Here is a 17,226-nt window from a genome sequence, read left to right as displayed (position 1 = left end):
AGAATAACTAAATCTGAAGAGTGACCTTGTGACTTCATGGACTGTAGCCCACCAGGCTCCTCTGTCCATGGAATTTTCCAGGCAAGAATATGGGAGTGGGTTGTCATTCCCTTCTCCAGGGGCTCTTCCTGACCTAGGGATTGAACCCTGGTGTCCTGCATTGCAGGCAGATTCTTTACCATCTGAGCTGCCAGGGAAGCCCACCCAACATATGTTAAAATGTAGAATAATGAAGAATGATCACTCCTCGTTGTGCTAAGATTTACTATCTTACTACGTAGCTACAGTAATAAAAACTGCTAGTACTGGTGGAGAGATGGCCATATAAATCAACAGAACAGAATAAAAACTCACAAGTTGCCCTTGAAATCTGATTAATTCTTTATGAATGTGCAAAGGTAATTCAATAAAAGTCTATTTTAAAATGGGGCTAGATGAATTAGACATTCAAAAGGGAAACAACCTGATGTGAAGAGCTGACTCAGTTGAAAAGACCCTGATGCTGGGAAAGACTGAGGGCAGGAAGAGAAGGGGACAGCAGAGGAGGAGATGGTTGGATGGCATCATCGACTCGATGGACATGGGTTTGGGTGGACTCCAGGAGTTTGTGATGGACAGGGAGGCCTGGCGTGCTGCAGTCCATGGGGTTGCAAAGAGTCAGACACGACTGAGCAACTGAACTGAACTGAAGGGAAACAAACTACAAATAATGTTTATCTAAACCATTTAAAAATCAAATTAAAAGTAGAAAAATGCAAAATGTAAGACAGAAAATCTTTAGAGAACAATATAGGGCAAAGTCTCTGTCTGGGACCCAGAATTGTTACCCAGCCTAAGCTTGTGCTGCAGAATAGGACAATACATCAAGAGAGGAGTTCCTGGTACAATGAATAGTGAGTTTATTAGGAAAGCCAGCAAGCAGAGAAGATGGTAGACTAATGTTCCAAAGAATCATCTTAACAGAGGTAGACTTCAGGCTTCTTTAATAATAAAAGGGAAAGGGTTGTGGCTGATTGTTGCAAACTTTTCAGTGCAGGAATGCTGTGTTCTTGCAGAAGTCCACACAGATCTGGTCATAATGTTCATGCCAACCTCCAGCAAGACCATTGTTACACTCTTTGTACCTTTAAACATCAGAGTTTTAAAAAGGAGCTATTAGGTATATTTCAGACTATATGCAAATTCATTTTCAAAAAGGGGCAGGTCCAACATGACTAAGCACAGGCAACGGAGCATATAATTCAGAGCTAAAGTAATATGTGATATGGAGGCAGGTTTGTTCTCTGTTATAGAACTAGAGAAGAGTTTATAGATCATGATATCAAAATTAGTAGCTATCATAGTAAACTTTATAAACTGAGCTGCATCAGAGTTCAAAGGGTATATTTAATACGAATCACTCTTGAGCACTCAGCTGAGGAAATGAAAACTTATTCTTTGGCAATCAACTTTATGAAAATTCAGATAGAGTCAGAAACAACTTAAGTGACCGAGCACAGCACAGCAATTAAAACAGTAATCCCCTATATTAAAAAAAAAATAAGAAGAAAGAAATATGAAAGAAAACAGTTTGTATATGCACAATGTACTATTATTTTTAGTTCATTTACATGTTTTATGTAACACAATAAGACTGATTCAACAGATCCCCTTTGCATCACCCACTTGAGGAGACCATTACAGAATGATAGGAATACTGACAGGCTTGTTGTACAGGTAAATTACATTATTCCAGATCCCTATCTGGTGGGATCAGAGTACACCAGAGCAACAGAATCAACAGGAAGCTAACTAAGAGGAAAAACACACAAAATCTTATTCACTTTGCTGCTGCTGCTGCTAAGTCACTTCAGTCGTGTCCGACTCTGTGTGACCCCATAGATGGCAGCCCACCAGGCTCTCCTGTCCTTGGGATTCTCCAGGCAAGAACACTGGAGTGGGTTGCCATTTCCTTCTCCAGTGCATGAAAGTGAAAAGTGAAAGTAAAGTTGCTCAGTCGTGTCCGACTCTTCGCGACCCCATGGACTGCAGCCCACCAGGCTCCTCCATGGGAGTTTCCAGGCAAGACTACTGGAATGGGGTGCCATTGCCTTCTCCGTTACTCACTTTGGGGGAATACAAATCACTGGACTAGTAATAAACACATCTGCTCCCTAGGTTCCATTAAGGTTTCCAATGCCTCAGGGACAATCACAAAATTGCTTATCATGTCCTCAGGGAGAGACACAGAGACTGAAAAAGTTTCCATAAATTGCTCTCACTAAGCATATTCTGAAACACATGGACAGATCAAGACACACCTTTTGTGACAGGTAAGCAGGTAGTATATTTCATGTGGTATCATATTTTACCAATATACAAGTAGTTTGGTAATTTGCAATAGAGCACTTATTCTATAACCAAGCATATCAAAATATCAAGATTTCTGATTGACCTCTGTATGCGTCCTGTTATTGATAACAGGTTGTTATCTAATGCACAATCAGAATAGGACGGCTCCCCTTTTTCTTTAGATTAATATACAAATATTTTCACCACTGCTGATGACCACCTTTGAAACATCAGTGCCACAATGCTTATGTAATATTTATGTTCTATATCAAGACTTCAATATGTGAATTTGTTGTTCAGTTGCTAAGTTGTATCCAACTCTTTGCTATCCCATGGACTACAGCCTGCCAGACTTCCCTGTCCTTAACTCTCTCCTGGAGTTTGCTCAAATTCATGTTCATTGAGATAGTGAAGCTATTCAACTTTCTCATACTCTGCCACCCTCTTCTTTTTTTTGCCTTCAAGCTTTCCCAGCATTAACATCTTTTACAATGAGTCAGCTCTTCGCGTCATGTGTCCAAGGGGTTGAAGTTTCAGATTTAGCATTAGTCCTTCCATTGAATATTCAGAGTTGGTTTCCTTTAGGATTGATTAGTTTGATTTCCATGCAGTCCAAGGGACTCTTAAGAGTCTTTCCCGCATGACAATTCATATAAGAAAGGACAAAACTGAGAGATAAGACAGCCTAAAGAGTAAGATGCATCATCACTGCAGATGGTGATTACAGCCATGAAATTAAAAGATGCTTACTCCTTGGAAGGAAAGTTATGACCAACCTAGATAGCATATTCAAAAGCAGAGACATTACTTTGCCAACAAAGGTCCGTCTAGTCAAGGCTATGGTTTTTCCAGTGGTCATGTATGGAAGTGAGAGTTGGACTGTGAAGAAAGCTGAGCACCAAAGAATTGATGCTTTTGAACTGTGGCGTTGGAGAAGACTCTTGAGAGTCTCTTGTGCAAGGAGATCCAACCAGTCCATTCTAAAGGAGATCAGCCCTGGGTTGTTTTGTTTTTTGTTTTTTTTTTGGAAGGAATGATGCTAAAGCTGAAACTCCAGTACTTTGGCCACCTCATGCAAAGAGTTGACTTACTGGAAAAGACTCTGATGCTGGGAGGGATTGGGGACAGGAGGAGAAGGGGATGACAGAGGATATGATGGCTGGATGCCATCACTGACTCAATGGACATGGGTTTGAGTGAACTCTGGGAGTGTTGGTGATGGACAGGGAGGCCTGGTGTGCTGAGGTTCATGGGTTTGCAAAGAGTCGGACATGACTGAGTGACTGAACTGAAAGAGTAAGAAATTATATATATAACTTATGGAAAAATTATGGAGTGGCAAGTAGTCAACTTCCAGGTTATTGTCTTTCCAAATCTTTAGTTATTGATTCTGAGCTTTTCTTAGTCTCCTCTCAAAAATTGTATATTTAATGAACATTTAAATTAATGCATAATTTTTTTCCTGATCTTTTGATGAGAAAAATGGGGATTTCCCCTTTGCATTGAGATGTGAAAAGTAATTTTTGGAGCCTAGGGGACTTTGCTGAGTGTTATGGTGATGATATAATGTACAGCATGTTTCCAATGGAATCAGACAGAAAACACATGTAATTTTCTCAAAGACTATGATTTTAAAATGAAATATCAGATAATCAACACAGATAGCAAATAGGAAAAAGTAATTTGATGCTTTCCATACAATTCTGATGTTGTTAGAAATAAGCTTTTCAGTCCTTAATTATCTTACAGGAAAATCAGCTCTTGCCAGTGTAATTATTTATTCTTAGCCTTTCAAAAATTGCACCTAAACAAGACTTATAAGCCTCCTTTCATTAATTTAAGAAAATTAATTGTAGCTCAGTATTTTCTGACATAAGAAATTAATGTATGCAAGGACATGATATCAGAAGCTCACAGCCTTGTACACAAGATTTATTTGAGGTGTGTTTATTTCCTACAAACATATTTATAATTTAACATTTAAAATATTTTTATTTTTTAATAAAATATTTTTTGAATTATTAAACTTAAGGAGCTCCTGACACTATTATTTTGTTTGTAATTAGGAAATTACATGACAAAGGAACCTGGTGGGCTACAGTTCATGGGGCAGCAAAGAGTATATATGTATATATATATATATAAGGGTAGACCCTGGTTGTTTAGATGGTAAAGAATCTACCAACAATGTGGGAGGCCTGGGTTTGATCCCTGGGTCTGGAAGATCCTCTGCAGAAGGGCATGGTAAACGAATCCAGTCTTCTTGCCTTGAGAATCCCATGGACAGAAGAGCCTGGTGGGCTACAGTCCATGGGGTCACAGAGTCAGACATGGCTGAGCAACTAACACATACATATATTTTATTTTGCCAGTATCCTATTGTGTAATATAGTGATTTAAAACTTATTTTTTATATAAGGTGGACAATGTCTTTATCCAAAAGTAATGTTTATAAAATTTCATTATATAAAACAAATTCCAGTGACATCACTTTCTCTCGATTTGCTCAGTTTCCTTACAATATCTTTGGTTCCTCCTTGACAAAATATACATTACACATTACCAACAACTCGGAATATGTCAGTTATACTGAAAATAATCTTGGGGAAAGAAATGTGCAAAATTTTAGGTTAATATACATTACATATATGAGGTAAGATAGTCCATAAATTATTCAAAAGAAGTGACAGTCCCCTTGTAGTCACGAAATTGGGATCTGTTACCTGAACACAGGTATCAACCTATTAATCATCATGATAATCCTGACAAAAAATTAAGTCACAAAAAATGAATTTATATGTACCTGTGTAAGCATAATCTATTTTAGGTAACCTGCTGTCTCTACTAAGAAGTGGAAAACAAACAACAAAAAATTCCTATGTAATTGATTTTGAGGGTGTTTCAGGTACCATGAATAATTTGAAATATTTTATTTTTGATTATTTTCACAGCAACCCTGCAATAAACAGTTGATTTTGCCGATGTATGTAAAGATATTCACAAAATTTACACTTGCCAAATTATTCCTTTGTATATGCCAAAATATAGGAATAACAGATTATATCAACCTATGTATATTTCTTAAAATTTCCTTGTATGAAGACAAATGTCTAATATGTTCTGATAGGATTTCCTTACTTTTACACCTCTGTCCAGTATTAGTCAAGAGTATTAATTAGTTCATCTTTTACTATCAGTAGACAGAAGATCTTTCACATAAATATATTTGAATACAGGGACTACTAAATGTGTCTACACACAACTGCAAATAGGATTTAAAAAATATATGCAATTAGAACATGACTATGTTATACTGTATAAATGTAATTATGTAAGTATAATTATAAATTATAATTACAGTAAGTCCTCTACATAATAACGGGTTTCCTTCCGAGAGCATGTTTGCAAGTTTGATTTATCTGTAGGATTCCTTGAGTCTCAGATGGTAAAGAACCTGCCAGTAATTCAGGAGATGGCAGTTTGATCCCTGGGTCTGGAAGATCCCCTGGAGAAGGGAATGGCAATTCATTTCAGTATTATTGCCTGGAGAATCCCATGAACAGAGGAGACTGTGGGCCACAGTCCATGGGGTCACAGAGAGACAAGACTGAGGAGCTAACACTTTCTTTTTTCATCAGCAAAGTTACCCTAGGTCCCCAACTAATGCAATTGACTATATAGTATTGAACTTTAATAGGTTTATAGCACCCATCACCATTGTTTGTACACTTGCTTCCAGATATCCTGGGATAGAAATAAAGATGGTATATTACAGTACAAACTACTGTACAGTAAGTACAAAAAATCACAGATACATGGATACAGGTGCATTATAATGTATGGCAGACACCTGAACTAACTTACATAATTGTACACATGAAAACACACTTGCATGTTAGACAGCTTACAAATTAAAGATTTGTAGTTACAGAATTGATAGCATATAATATATAACTAAAAAGTTGTCAAGTAATAAAGGTTATGTCAATACTTTCCCTTTCTGTTTCCTTTATCTATTTTTATGTCAATCTATATATCTACACATGTGTCAGTGTTTGCCAAAAATAGCCATTTGGCATTTGAGTAAAGGGAAAGTTGCTAAGTTGTGTCCAACTCTTTGCAACCCCATGGAGTTGCAGGTTCCTTGCCAGGTTCCTCTGTTCATGGAATTCTCTAGGCCAAAATACTGGAATGGGTGGCTGTTCCCTTCTCCAAGGAATCTTCCCAACCCAGGGATCAAACCCAGGTCTCCTGAATTGCAAGCAGATTCTTTACCATTTGAGGCACCAGGGAAGCCCAAGAAAAGTGGAGTGGTTCACCTACACCTTCTCCAGGGATCTTTCCCATCCAGGAATTGAACAAGCGTCTCCTGCATTGCAGGCAGATTGTTTATCATCTGAGCTACCAGGAAAGCCTGTAAAAGTGGACTCTAACCACCAGGCACCTCCATTTATGGAATTCTCCAGGCAAGAGTATTGGAGTGGGTAGCCATTCCCTTCTCCAGGATATCTTCCTGACCTAGGGATCTAACCCAGGTCTGCTGCATTGCTGGCAGATTCTTTACCATCTGAGCCACAACGGAAGCATAATAATTCTTTCTGGTTGGGGGGATACCATAATACAGTATCATATTTAGAAGTGTCACTGAGCTATAACCATTTGAAGCCAGCAGCACACTTCCTCCACTGGTGACAATCAAACAGCCTCAAGATATTATTGAATGCTCTTTGGGGAACTAATTTTTCTCACTGGAAAATGACAAACCTAGCCCTCTCTCCAACTGTATTGCTATCTCTGTAACCGTTTCTATGTCTTTAAATGTATGCTTTACTTCCAGGAGGCAGTCATTTTAATAGAATCTAAACTTTAAAATTAAATTTATTATATTTACATTAACTTTGAATGCTAAAAAACCACTATGATTTAAATCATAACACTATTTACTACTCTGAGGTCTCTATCCAGCCTATGTTTTCTGATAAAATGGAAGAACACAACAGAACAGTGCTGAGTCAATTCATCCTTATGGGAATCACAGACCGCCCTGAACTGCAGGCTCCATTGTTTGTGCTCTTCCTCATCATCTACGTGATCTCAGTGGTGGGCAACTTGGGCATGGTCATCCTCACTAAGGTGGACTCCAGGCTACAGACACCCATGTACTTCTTTCTCAGGCACCTGGCTCTTACTGATCTGGGTTATTCAACAGCTGTGGGCCCCAAAATGTTGGTAAATTTTGTTGTGGATCAGAATAAAATCTCTTATTATTTGTGTGCTACACAGATGGGTTTTTTCATCATGTTCATTATTAATGAACTTTTTATTCTGGCGACAATGTCTTATGATCGTTATGTGGCCATTTGTAACCCTCTACTCTACACAGTCATCATGTCACAAAGGGTGTGTAAAGTGCTGGTGGCAATCCCCTATGTCTATAGCACATTCGTGTCTCTGTTGATCACCATAAAGCTTTTTAATTCATTTTTCTGTGGCTATAACGTTATCAGTCATTTCTACTGTGACAATTTCCCTTTGTTATCTTTGCTTTGCTCAAACACACATGAAATTGAACTTATGATAATGATTTTCTCAGCTTTTAATTTGACTTTCACCCTTGCGATAGTTCTTGTGTCTTATCTGCTCATCCTTGCAGCTATTCTCAGGATGAAATCTGCTGAAGGTAGGCAGAAGGCTTTTTCTACCTGTGGATCCCACCTGACAGTGGTCACAGTGTTCTACGGCACTTTGACATTTATGTATGTGAAACCCAAGTCCAGTCATTCCTTTGACACTGATAAAGTGGCATCTGTATTTTACACGCTTGTTATTCCCATGTTGAATCCTTTGATTTATAGCTTAAGAAACAAAGATGTAAAATATGCACTACAGAAGATGTGGAGAAAACTATGTAGTATCTTTTCCTAATGATCAGTGTCAATGTGATTTCTACAAATTAGGTTAAGGACTTCATATCTCACTTTTTGTGTTTTCAGAGGGGAAAATGAACACAACAGTTTAGATATTTAGAGAATAACTTCTACATGCCATTCACACTTCTATGTGATATAAATTTATTAGTGTAAGAAAAAACAGGAAAATATTTGCCATCTTTGACAAGAGTCAAAATATAAGCAAAATATGAAATCAATTTTGGAGTACAGTGGGATGAATTAGGACACAATAGACCATAAGAGCAGTCAAGGAGAGTAAGCTATGTAGGAATGATGAAAAACAGTAAGTACAGAAGGAGAATGAAATGACTTTTAGGACAGTCAGTCTTTGGAATAAACTTTAAAGTATCTATTTGTGTTTGTGTACATGTGTGTGTTTTGTGTTAGCACATTCACTCCATTTTAGTCTTCATGTTCTTCCATGAGGTGTGTTAAAAGCAAACTCAATTTCTCTTTTAAGAAGTAAAAAGGAGGCAGTCTCATGATTTTGTCTATGCTGTATTTATAGCAAATGTGTAATGTGAAATGTAACAATTGATATATATCATATGATATCTGGACCAACTTCCTCCAAACCCTCACTAAAGTCCCCCATTTTTTTGCTTACTTTTAGTATTTTTAACATTCAAGACATTTTCTTTACATCGAGGGACTAGACTCACTTCTTTGTCTGCCAACAAAGAAGTAGAATTTTCTATGTAGTCAATTAAATTTCAATGAATAACATTCATTGAAATAAAATAATTATGTGTATGTTGTTTTTGCTGTTCAGTTGCTAAGTCATGTCCAACTCTTTGCAACCTCATGCACTGCAGCATACCAGGCTCCTATGTCCTCTGCTGTCTCCCAGATTTTGCTCGAATTCATGTCCATTGAGTCAGAGATGCTACCTAATCCTCTCATCTACTACTTTTTCATCCTCTTTTCCTTTTTCCTTCAATTGTACCCAGCATCAAGGAAATATGTATCAGTTCAGTTCAGTCACCCAGTCGTACCCGACTCTTTGCGACCCCATGAATTGCAGCACACCAGGCCTCCCTGTCTATCACCAACTCCTGGAGTTCACCCAGACTCATGTCCATCGAGTCAGTGATGCCATCCAGCCATCTCATCCTCTGTCGTCCCCTTCTCCTCCTGCCCCTAACCCCTCCCAGCATCAGAGTCTTCCAAGGAGTCAACTCTTCACATGAGGTGGCCAAAGTACAGGAGTTTCAGCTTTAGCATCATTCCTTCCAAGGAAATCCCAGGGCTGATCTCCTTCAGAATGGACTGGTTGGATCTCCTTGCAGTCCAAGGGACTCTCAAGAGTCTTCTCCAACACCACAGCTCAAAGGCATCAATTCTTTGGCACTCAGACTTCTTCACAGTCCAAATCTCACATCCATACATGACCACAGGAAAAACCATAGCCTTGGCTAGATGGACCTTTGTTGGCAAAGGAATGTCTCTGCTTTGGAATATGCTATCTAGGTTGATCATAACTTTCCTTCCAAGGAGTAAGCGTCTTTTAATTTCATGGCTGCAGTCACCATCTGCAGTGATTTTGGAGCCTCCCCCAAAAAAGTCTGACACTGTTTCCACTGTTTCCCATCTATTTGCCATGAAGTGATGGGACCAGATGCCAGATATGTATAATGTCATATAAAAATATGGAGAAGGAAGTGGCAACCTGCTCCAGTACTCTTGCCTGGAAAATTTTACAGATGGAGGAGCCTGGTAGGCTACAGTTCATGGAGTCACAAAGAGTCAGACATGACTGAGTGACTTCACTTTCTTTCTTTCTATAGTTCCTTTTGGAGAAGGAAATGCCAACCCACTCTAGTGTTCTTGCCTAGAGAATCCCATGGATGGAGGGGTCTGGTGGCCTATAGTCTATGAGGTTGCAAAGAGTCGGACATGACTAAGCAACTAACACACACACACATATAAAATAAATATTACTAAAAGTTTTTACAGTTGATTTTAATTAGGAAAAAAGTATGAACAATACACATATAAGTAAAATAAAAACATTTGTTTCTAGGAAATTATGTTGACAGAAATACAGTAAAATGACATTAGATAGTAGTGGCTATTGAGATTATTAAAATGCTTAATTTTATATTTTTCTTTATATATTCTTCCCCAAACATCTTAAATGAATGGTTATAACTCTCATGATCTTTCCCTTAGCTCAGATGGTAAAGAATCTGCCTGCAGTACAGGAGACCTGGGTTAAATCCCTGGGTCAGGAATATCCTCTGGAGAAGGGAATGGCAATCCACTCCAGTATTCTTGCCTGGAGAATCCCATGGATAGAGGAGCCTGATGGGTTCAATTCATGGGGTCATAAAGAATCAGACAGAACTGAGCAACTAACACTATAACTTTCATAATGAGGAAAGATATAGTCTCTAATATCTGAATTTTAAAAATTAACTGTGACTAAGTATATATAATATCCCATATATCTGTTATTTAAGGAAGTTGGCTAATTTTTCATAGAATGCAAACATTGAAAAATACCAGTTTATACACAAATGAATAATTTGAATGGACATTTTTGATGTAAATATAATTTAATGCATAGTATAATAATATTTTTTTAAATAAATAAAATTAGATAAAAAGGAAAATACAAGGAAAATTTACCAACCCCAATATTTCTTTGAAATAGCAATTTATGCTTAAGGCCAGAACCATATGAAAGGATATAATTTAAATATATATATATTGATGTGTTTGGACACTAAGACACACTATTAAAAAATCAAGAATCAAGACAATCTCAGGCATAAATTTGTGTTAAAATAACTCCACTCAAAATTCTGATTCAGGTGCTTTGATTGCAAAACTCTACATAATGTTTAGGGCTAAAGAGGTAAACAAATAACTTCTAATTCCTTCAGAAAACTGAAGAGAAGGTACATTTCCTAACACTACTTGGAAAACTTTCCTGTTATAAAAGTGCAAGAGAAGTTATTTTAAGAAAAAAATAACAGTATCAGTATTAATATATATATTCAAAACTTCTAAACAAAATTGTATCAAATTGAATTAGCAAAATATGGAAACAATAATGCATAATGAGAAAATAATATATTTCACATTAAAAGTAATTTACACACATATCATTTAAATCTCGCCAATATTAATATAATAAAATAATTGAGTAGAAACTAAGAAGGCATGTAAATTACCAGAGAAAAATGAAATGTTTTGGTGAAACAAACAAATAAATAAATACATAAACAAGATCAGTATACTGAAAAGTACAAAGTGCTGAGTAACAAAACCAAAGACAAATTGAATGAGTTGGTAAACTTACTCACTTCACATAGTTTAATACTGAAAACAATCCACATGTCTTTCAATGAGTGAATAAGGTGTATCACCATGTAATAATATTCAGCCCTGGTAAAGAACAGGCATTGATATACAAAAAGTCTGAATGCACTTCAAGAAAATTATGCTGAATGAACACAACCTATTGGGAAAGATTACACGTGGTATTTTCTTTATAAAATATTCAATTGTTAAAATTATAGTGATGAAAGCTGCTTAGTATTTTAAGGTAAAATTTTTATTTTAGTATTTTAAGGTAAGTATTTTATTTTATCTTTAGGTTAAAGATAAGAATTAGAGGAGAGAATGGGCGTGACGATGAAGGAACGACATGAGCGATATCCATGGTGATGAAGTAAGTCTGTGTGCTGACAATAGTGTGGTTATACAACTGTGCACATATGATAACATTGAGGAGGGTATGTGATTATATAAATGAAGATACACAAATCAGTGCGTGCAAGTCTGGTGAAGTCTGAACAAATTTAGTCAATTTTACCAAAGATAATTTCATGGTTATGATATTGTAGTGTTTTATGCAAGTTGTTACCGCTAAGAGAACTAAAATGGACAGAAGTCTCCATGTTTTCTTTTTGAAACCTTCTTGTGATCCTATAATTACTTCAACATAATTTTTTTTTTTTAAATCAAGTTTAAGGCTGCTTGGAACAATATGGGATAAGAAAGAGTAGTCTATATTTCCATAACTCTGGGAGATGGTTTATATCAAAGAGTGCTCTGCCTATATTTTCTTCTAAAGGTTTTATAGTATCCAGTCTTACATTTTGACCTTTAATCTACTATGTATAGTGATAGAGAATGTTTTAATTTCATTCTTTTACACATAGTTGTCCATTTTCCCCACCACCATTTGTTGAAGAAACCATCTTTTCTTCATTGCAGTGTTATTTTCTAGTTGGTTGTAGATTAATTGGCCATAAAAAAGAATCAATAAAGAAAAAATCCATGAATTTTGAGTTTAATGAATAGTGAAAAGCTACAGCATAGATAAACCACAAATAGCTACTGAATTATATTCAACAATGCACATTTACAGCTCAATAACAAGTTATATTGTTGTAGAATATGTGGATTACATGAGACACATGAAAACATATGTCAAGGTAGACAAGCAGAATTGGAGAGGATTTTGGACATGATGGAAAAGCAAGAAATATTGAAATGTGTTAAAGGTAAATCCACTCCAGTATCCTTGCCTGGAGAATCCCATGGACAGAGGAGAGCTGGCTAAGGTCCATAGGGTCCCAAAGAGTCAGACATGACTGCTCCATAGAGTTAAAAAAAGCAAAGAATATATATACAAAATTCTGCATATATATATATATACACACAAAATTTATTATTTGTATTTCATTTAAACATTTTAAATAATGCCATAGAACAGTAATTTAGCACAGCATTTTGAAATCCACTAGAGAGACTTTTGGAGAGCTGAAGGAATACTGACAGGCTTGTCTTACAGATGAGATATATTAATCCAGATTCCTATATGGTCATATTAGGGTATTGCAGGGAATATAATATAGATATATGATAGACAGATAGATAAATAGATTTATTTAAGAAAGTGTACAATGTTATAATGGGGGATGGTAAGGCAGAAATCTGTGGGCCAGGGTGGCAGACAGCACTAAATGATGCTGAGCACAAATGCAAGAAACCAAGGCAGACTTTTTTTGTGGCAATCTGGAAAAATGATTCCTTTTTCTTTGGGGTTTCTCACTCTTAATTGAAAGAGTCTCACCATATTCTGGAGGGAAATATGCTGTACTCAAAATCTACTGCTTTGAAAGTTTATCACATCTAAAAAAGTATCTCTGCAGAGACACCTTGACTGTTTTTTTATTAAACATCTGGGTAGCATAGTCTAGCCACACAAACACAGAGAATAAACTTTAGGGTCATGTGAAGAAGAAAATTATTCAAGAGTAAAAGGTGAAACGGCACACAAAAATACCTGTAAATATTCTAACTCATTGGTGTGTATAAACAATCCTGGACCACTAACAAAAATATCCCCTCCCTTGTTTCTGTTAAGCTTTCAAATGCTTCAGGGTCAAGCAAGAAATTGCTTGTCATCTCCTCAGGGAGAGTCCCAGAGGATGGAAAAGAATCCATAAGTTGTTCTTACTATGCATGTCATGAAGCACACGAGGAAGCCAAGACAGAGGTTTCATGACAGGTAAGCAGTATAGCTCATGTAGTGTCATATTTTGTCAATATCCAGATAGTTCTGAAGATACTAACAAGGTAATATTTTTATTCTATGATAAACCACAGCAAAATAAGGGGATTTCTGTTTTAATTCTGTGTACACTTTGCTATTGTTAATATATAAGCAGAATAGGACGTCAGTACTTTTTCTTCAGACTAATTATACAAGTATTTTCACAAACACTAATGAGCATCTTTGAAACATCAGTGCCATGTTATGTAATATTTATATTTTTATAAATGCCTAATTATACAAATAAGAAAGGAAAAGTATAACACAAGAAGCCTAACTAAAGGGTTAAGAATAAAAATGAAAATCATGGCAGAATCATGAAGCTGCAAGTGGTTAGTTTCTAGCTAGATTTTATTCAGTCATTGTCTCTGTGCTCTTCTTATTTTCTTCTCAGAAATATTAATAGTGAAAGTCGCTCAGTCATGTCTGACTCTTTGGGACGTCATGGACTATACAGTCCATGAAATTTCCCAGACCAGAGTACTGGAGTGGGTAGCCTTTCCCTTCTCCAGGGGATTTTCCCAACCCAGGGATTGAACCCAAGTCTCCTGCATTGCAGGTGGATTCTTTACCAGCTGAGCCACAAAGGAAGCCCAAGAATACAGAAGTGAGTAGCCTACTCCTTCTCCAGCAGATCTTCCTGACCCAGGATTCAAACCAGGGACGCCTACATTGCAGGCAGATTATTTACCAGCTGAGCTACCAGGGAATTAATACAAATTTTTAAAAATCTGTAAATTTTATTTTTTTCTGGTATTTTAATAAGCAAAGATGGGCATTTCTACTTTACATTGACATGAAAAAACATTTTTGGTAGTTAGGAATCTCTTAAGTAATCAGGTTTATGGTGGTATTATGATATATAACATGTTAAGTTTCCAGGAGAATATGAAACAAATACATATTTTTCTCAAAATGGATAGTTTTAAAAATAATAATCAGATAATCAACCCTCAAACACACTAAGAACACATTAAATACATGATATTTGAGGCATATTTCCAAATACTACTGACACACTGAAACATTTAATTCTCATCTGTCTTCCCAGAAACTGCAAAAAAGGAAGAGTTGATTTTTCCAATATGGAAAAATAGAGTAAGATTAGTTATATCATTTTTTTCAAAGTATTCCTTTACATATACCACAGTTGTATGTATAGCTGACTCTATCTACCCATGTCTATTTCCTGGAGTATTTCCCAGGATATATACAAGTAGTTTCTACTACAATCTGTTAGAGTTTCCTTTTGAAAGCTTATGTCCTGTATCAACAGTGTTAATTGCTTCATCCTGCACCATCTGCATTCACAAAGGGTCTCACATGACTTTTACTATAAACTGATTTAATGTTTCCATTGAGTATTAAAATTTGGGTTCAGTTTTTATTATGTAACTAACATATATTAGTTAGTGTTAGTCGTTCAGTTGTGTCTGACTCTGTGGCCACAAAGACTGTAGGGTCTGTCCATGGAATTCTCCAGGCAAGAACACTAGAGTGAGTAACCATTCCCCTCTCCATGGAATCTTCCTGACCCAGGGATTGAACCCAGGTCTTCCACATTGCAGGCAGATTCTTTACCATCTGCACCATCAGGGACTGTTATGTGATAATGTAATTATGTTATTACTGATTTTTAGTCACTGTCATGTCTGAATCCATGGACTGTAATCCCATGGACTGTAGCCCAACAAGGCTCCTCTGTCCTCAGAATTTACCAGGCAAAAATACTAGAGGGGGTTGCCATTTTCTTCTCCAGGGGTTCTTCTAAACCCAAGGATCGAACTATGTCTCTTGCATTAGCAGAAAGATTCTTTACAACTCAGTCGCCTGGAATGCCCCAATTATGTTATCATTATATAAATGACATACTAAAAGTTTAATAATCATCTGTAAAATTAATATATAAAGTATTAACTATTTTTTTTTCATTTTTACCTCCTATATCTTTGTATCTATTTATATCTGTCTTTAAAAGTCTTTGTGAATCTTGGCCTTATTGATATTTTGGGTTTGGTAAATTTTTGTTTTTTATGCTGATGGGGGGGTGGTTCATTCCAGCAGCATCACTAGACTCTAACCATTACATGCCAGCAGTAGCCTCCCTCCAATATCTGCAATTCCTGCATCCAAATCTCTCAAAAGATTATCAAGGTTATTTGGAGGACAGCTTTTCACCAGTTGAAAAACCACTGATTTATTTCTATTGCCATCCCTATCTCTATCATCACTGATTATCTATAATCTATCTATCATTGTTATGTGTATTTAGTGTGACAGTTAGGATTATTTTAAAATACCATGAATTAGAAATTCAAATTTGTCATATTTGTACTAGCTTTGGGTACTAAACCCTACCAGATGATACTATATGATAACTACTGACTATGCTGATATCTTTATAGGGAATAGGTTTTCTGATAAACCTTGATGGAAAAGCTCAATAGAACAGTACTGAGTGAATTCATCCTCATGGGAATCACAGACCACCCTGAGCTGCAGGATCCACTTTTTGGGCTCTTCTTCATCATCTATGTGACCTCAGTGGTGGGCAACTTGGGCATGGTCATCCTCACTAAGGTGGACTCCAGGCTACAGACATCTATGTACTTCTTTCTCAGGCACTTGGCTCTTATGATCTCGGTTATTCAACAACTGTGGGACTCAAAATGTTGGTAAATTTTCTTGTGGATCAAAATAAAATCTTCTACAATTTTTTTGCCATTCAGGGAGCTTTCTACATTATGTTCATTATTAGTGAGCTTTTTATTCTGGCAGCAATGTCCTATGAGCACTATGTGGCCATCTGTAACCCTCTTCTCTACACAGTCATCATGTCAAAAAGGGCATACTCGATGTTGGTGGCAATCTCCTATGTCTATAGCACATTTGTGTCTCTTCTAATCACTATAAAAAATGTTTAATTTATTCTTCTGTGGCTACAATGTCATCAGACATTTCTACTGTGACTTTCTCCCTTTGATAACTTTGGTTTGTTCAAATACACATGAAATTGAACTGATTATTCTGATCTTTGCAGGTTTTAATTTAATTTCATCTCTGCTACTAGTTCTTGTGTCTTACCTGCTTATTCTTACAGCTATTCTCAGGATGAACTCTGATGAAGGAAGGCACAGGGCTTTCTCTACATGTGGATCCCACTTGACCGTGGTTACAGTGTTCTATGGGACTTTGATATTTATGTATGTTCAACCAGAGTCCAGCCATTGCTTTGATGGTAATAAAGTGACATCTATATTTTACATACTAATTACCCCCATGTTAAATCCCTTGATCTACAGCTTGAGGAAAATAGATGTAAAATATGCTGGCAATAGACTATGGAAAAAACTATATAATATCTTCTCTTAA

General features: G+C 36.5%; 1 protein-coding gene and 1 pseudogene across 1 annotated transcript; both read left to right on the top strand.

Annotated features, from left to right (window-relative positions):
* Positions 1–7,171: 7,171 nt before the first annotated feature.
* Positions 7,172–8,256, top strand: OR8K62 (olfactory receptor family 8 subfamily K member 62). The gene has a single exon (XM_002693740.4). It carries the CDS (start codon positions 7,234–7,236, stop codon positions 8,254–8,256), a length of 1,023 nt encoding a protein of 340 aa, XP_002693786.4. The 5' UTR covers positions 7,172–7,233.
* Positions 16,285–17,226, top strand: OR8K70P (olfactory receptor family 8 subfamily K member 70, pseudogene; annotated as a pseudogene).

The sequence above is a fragment of the Bos taurus genome, chromosome 15 (assembly GCF_002263795.3).
Source record: "Bos taurus isolate L1 Dominette 01449 registration number 42190680 breed Hereford chromosome 15, ARS-UCD2.0, whole genome shotgun sequence".
Lineage (NCBI taxonomy): Eukaryota > Metazoa > Chordata > Mammalia > Artiodactyla > Bovidae > Bos > Bos taurus.
Note: the sequence above shows the minus strand (reverse complement) of the source record. Positions and strands in the feature narration are given on the sequence as shown.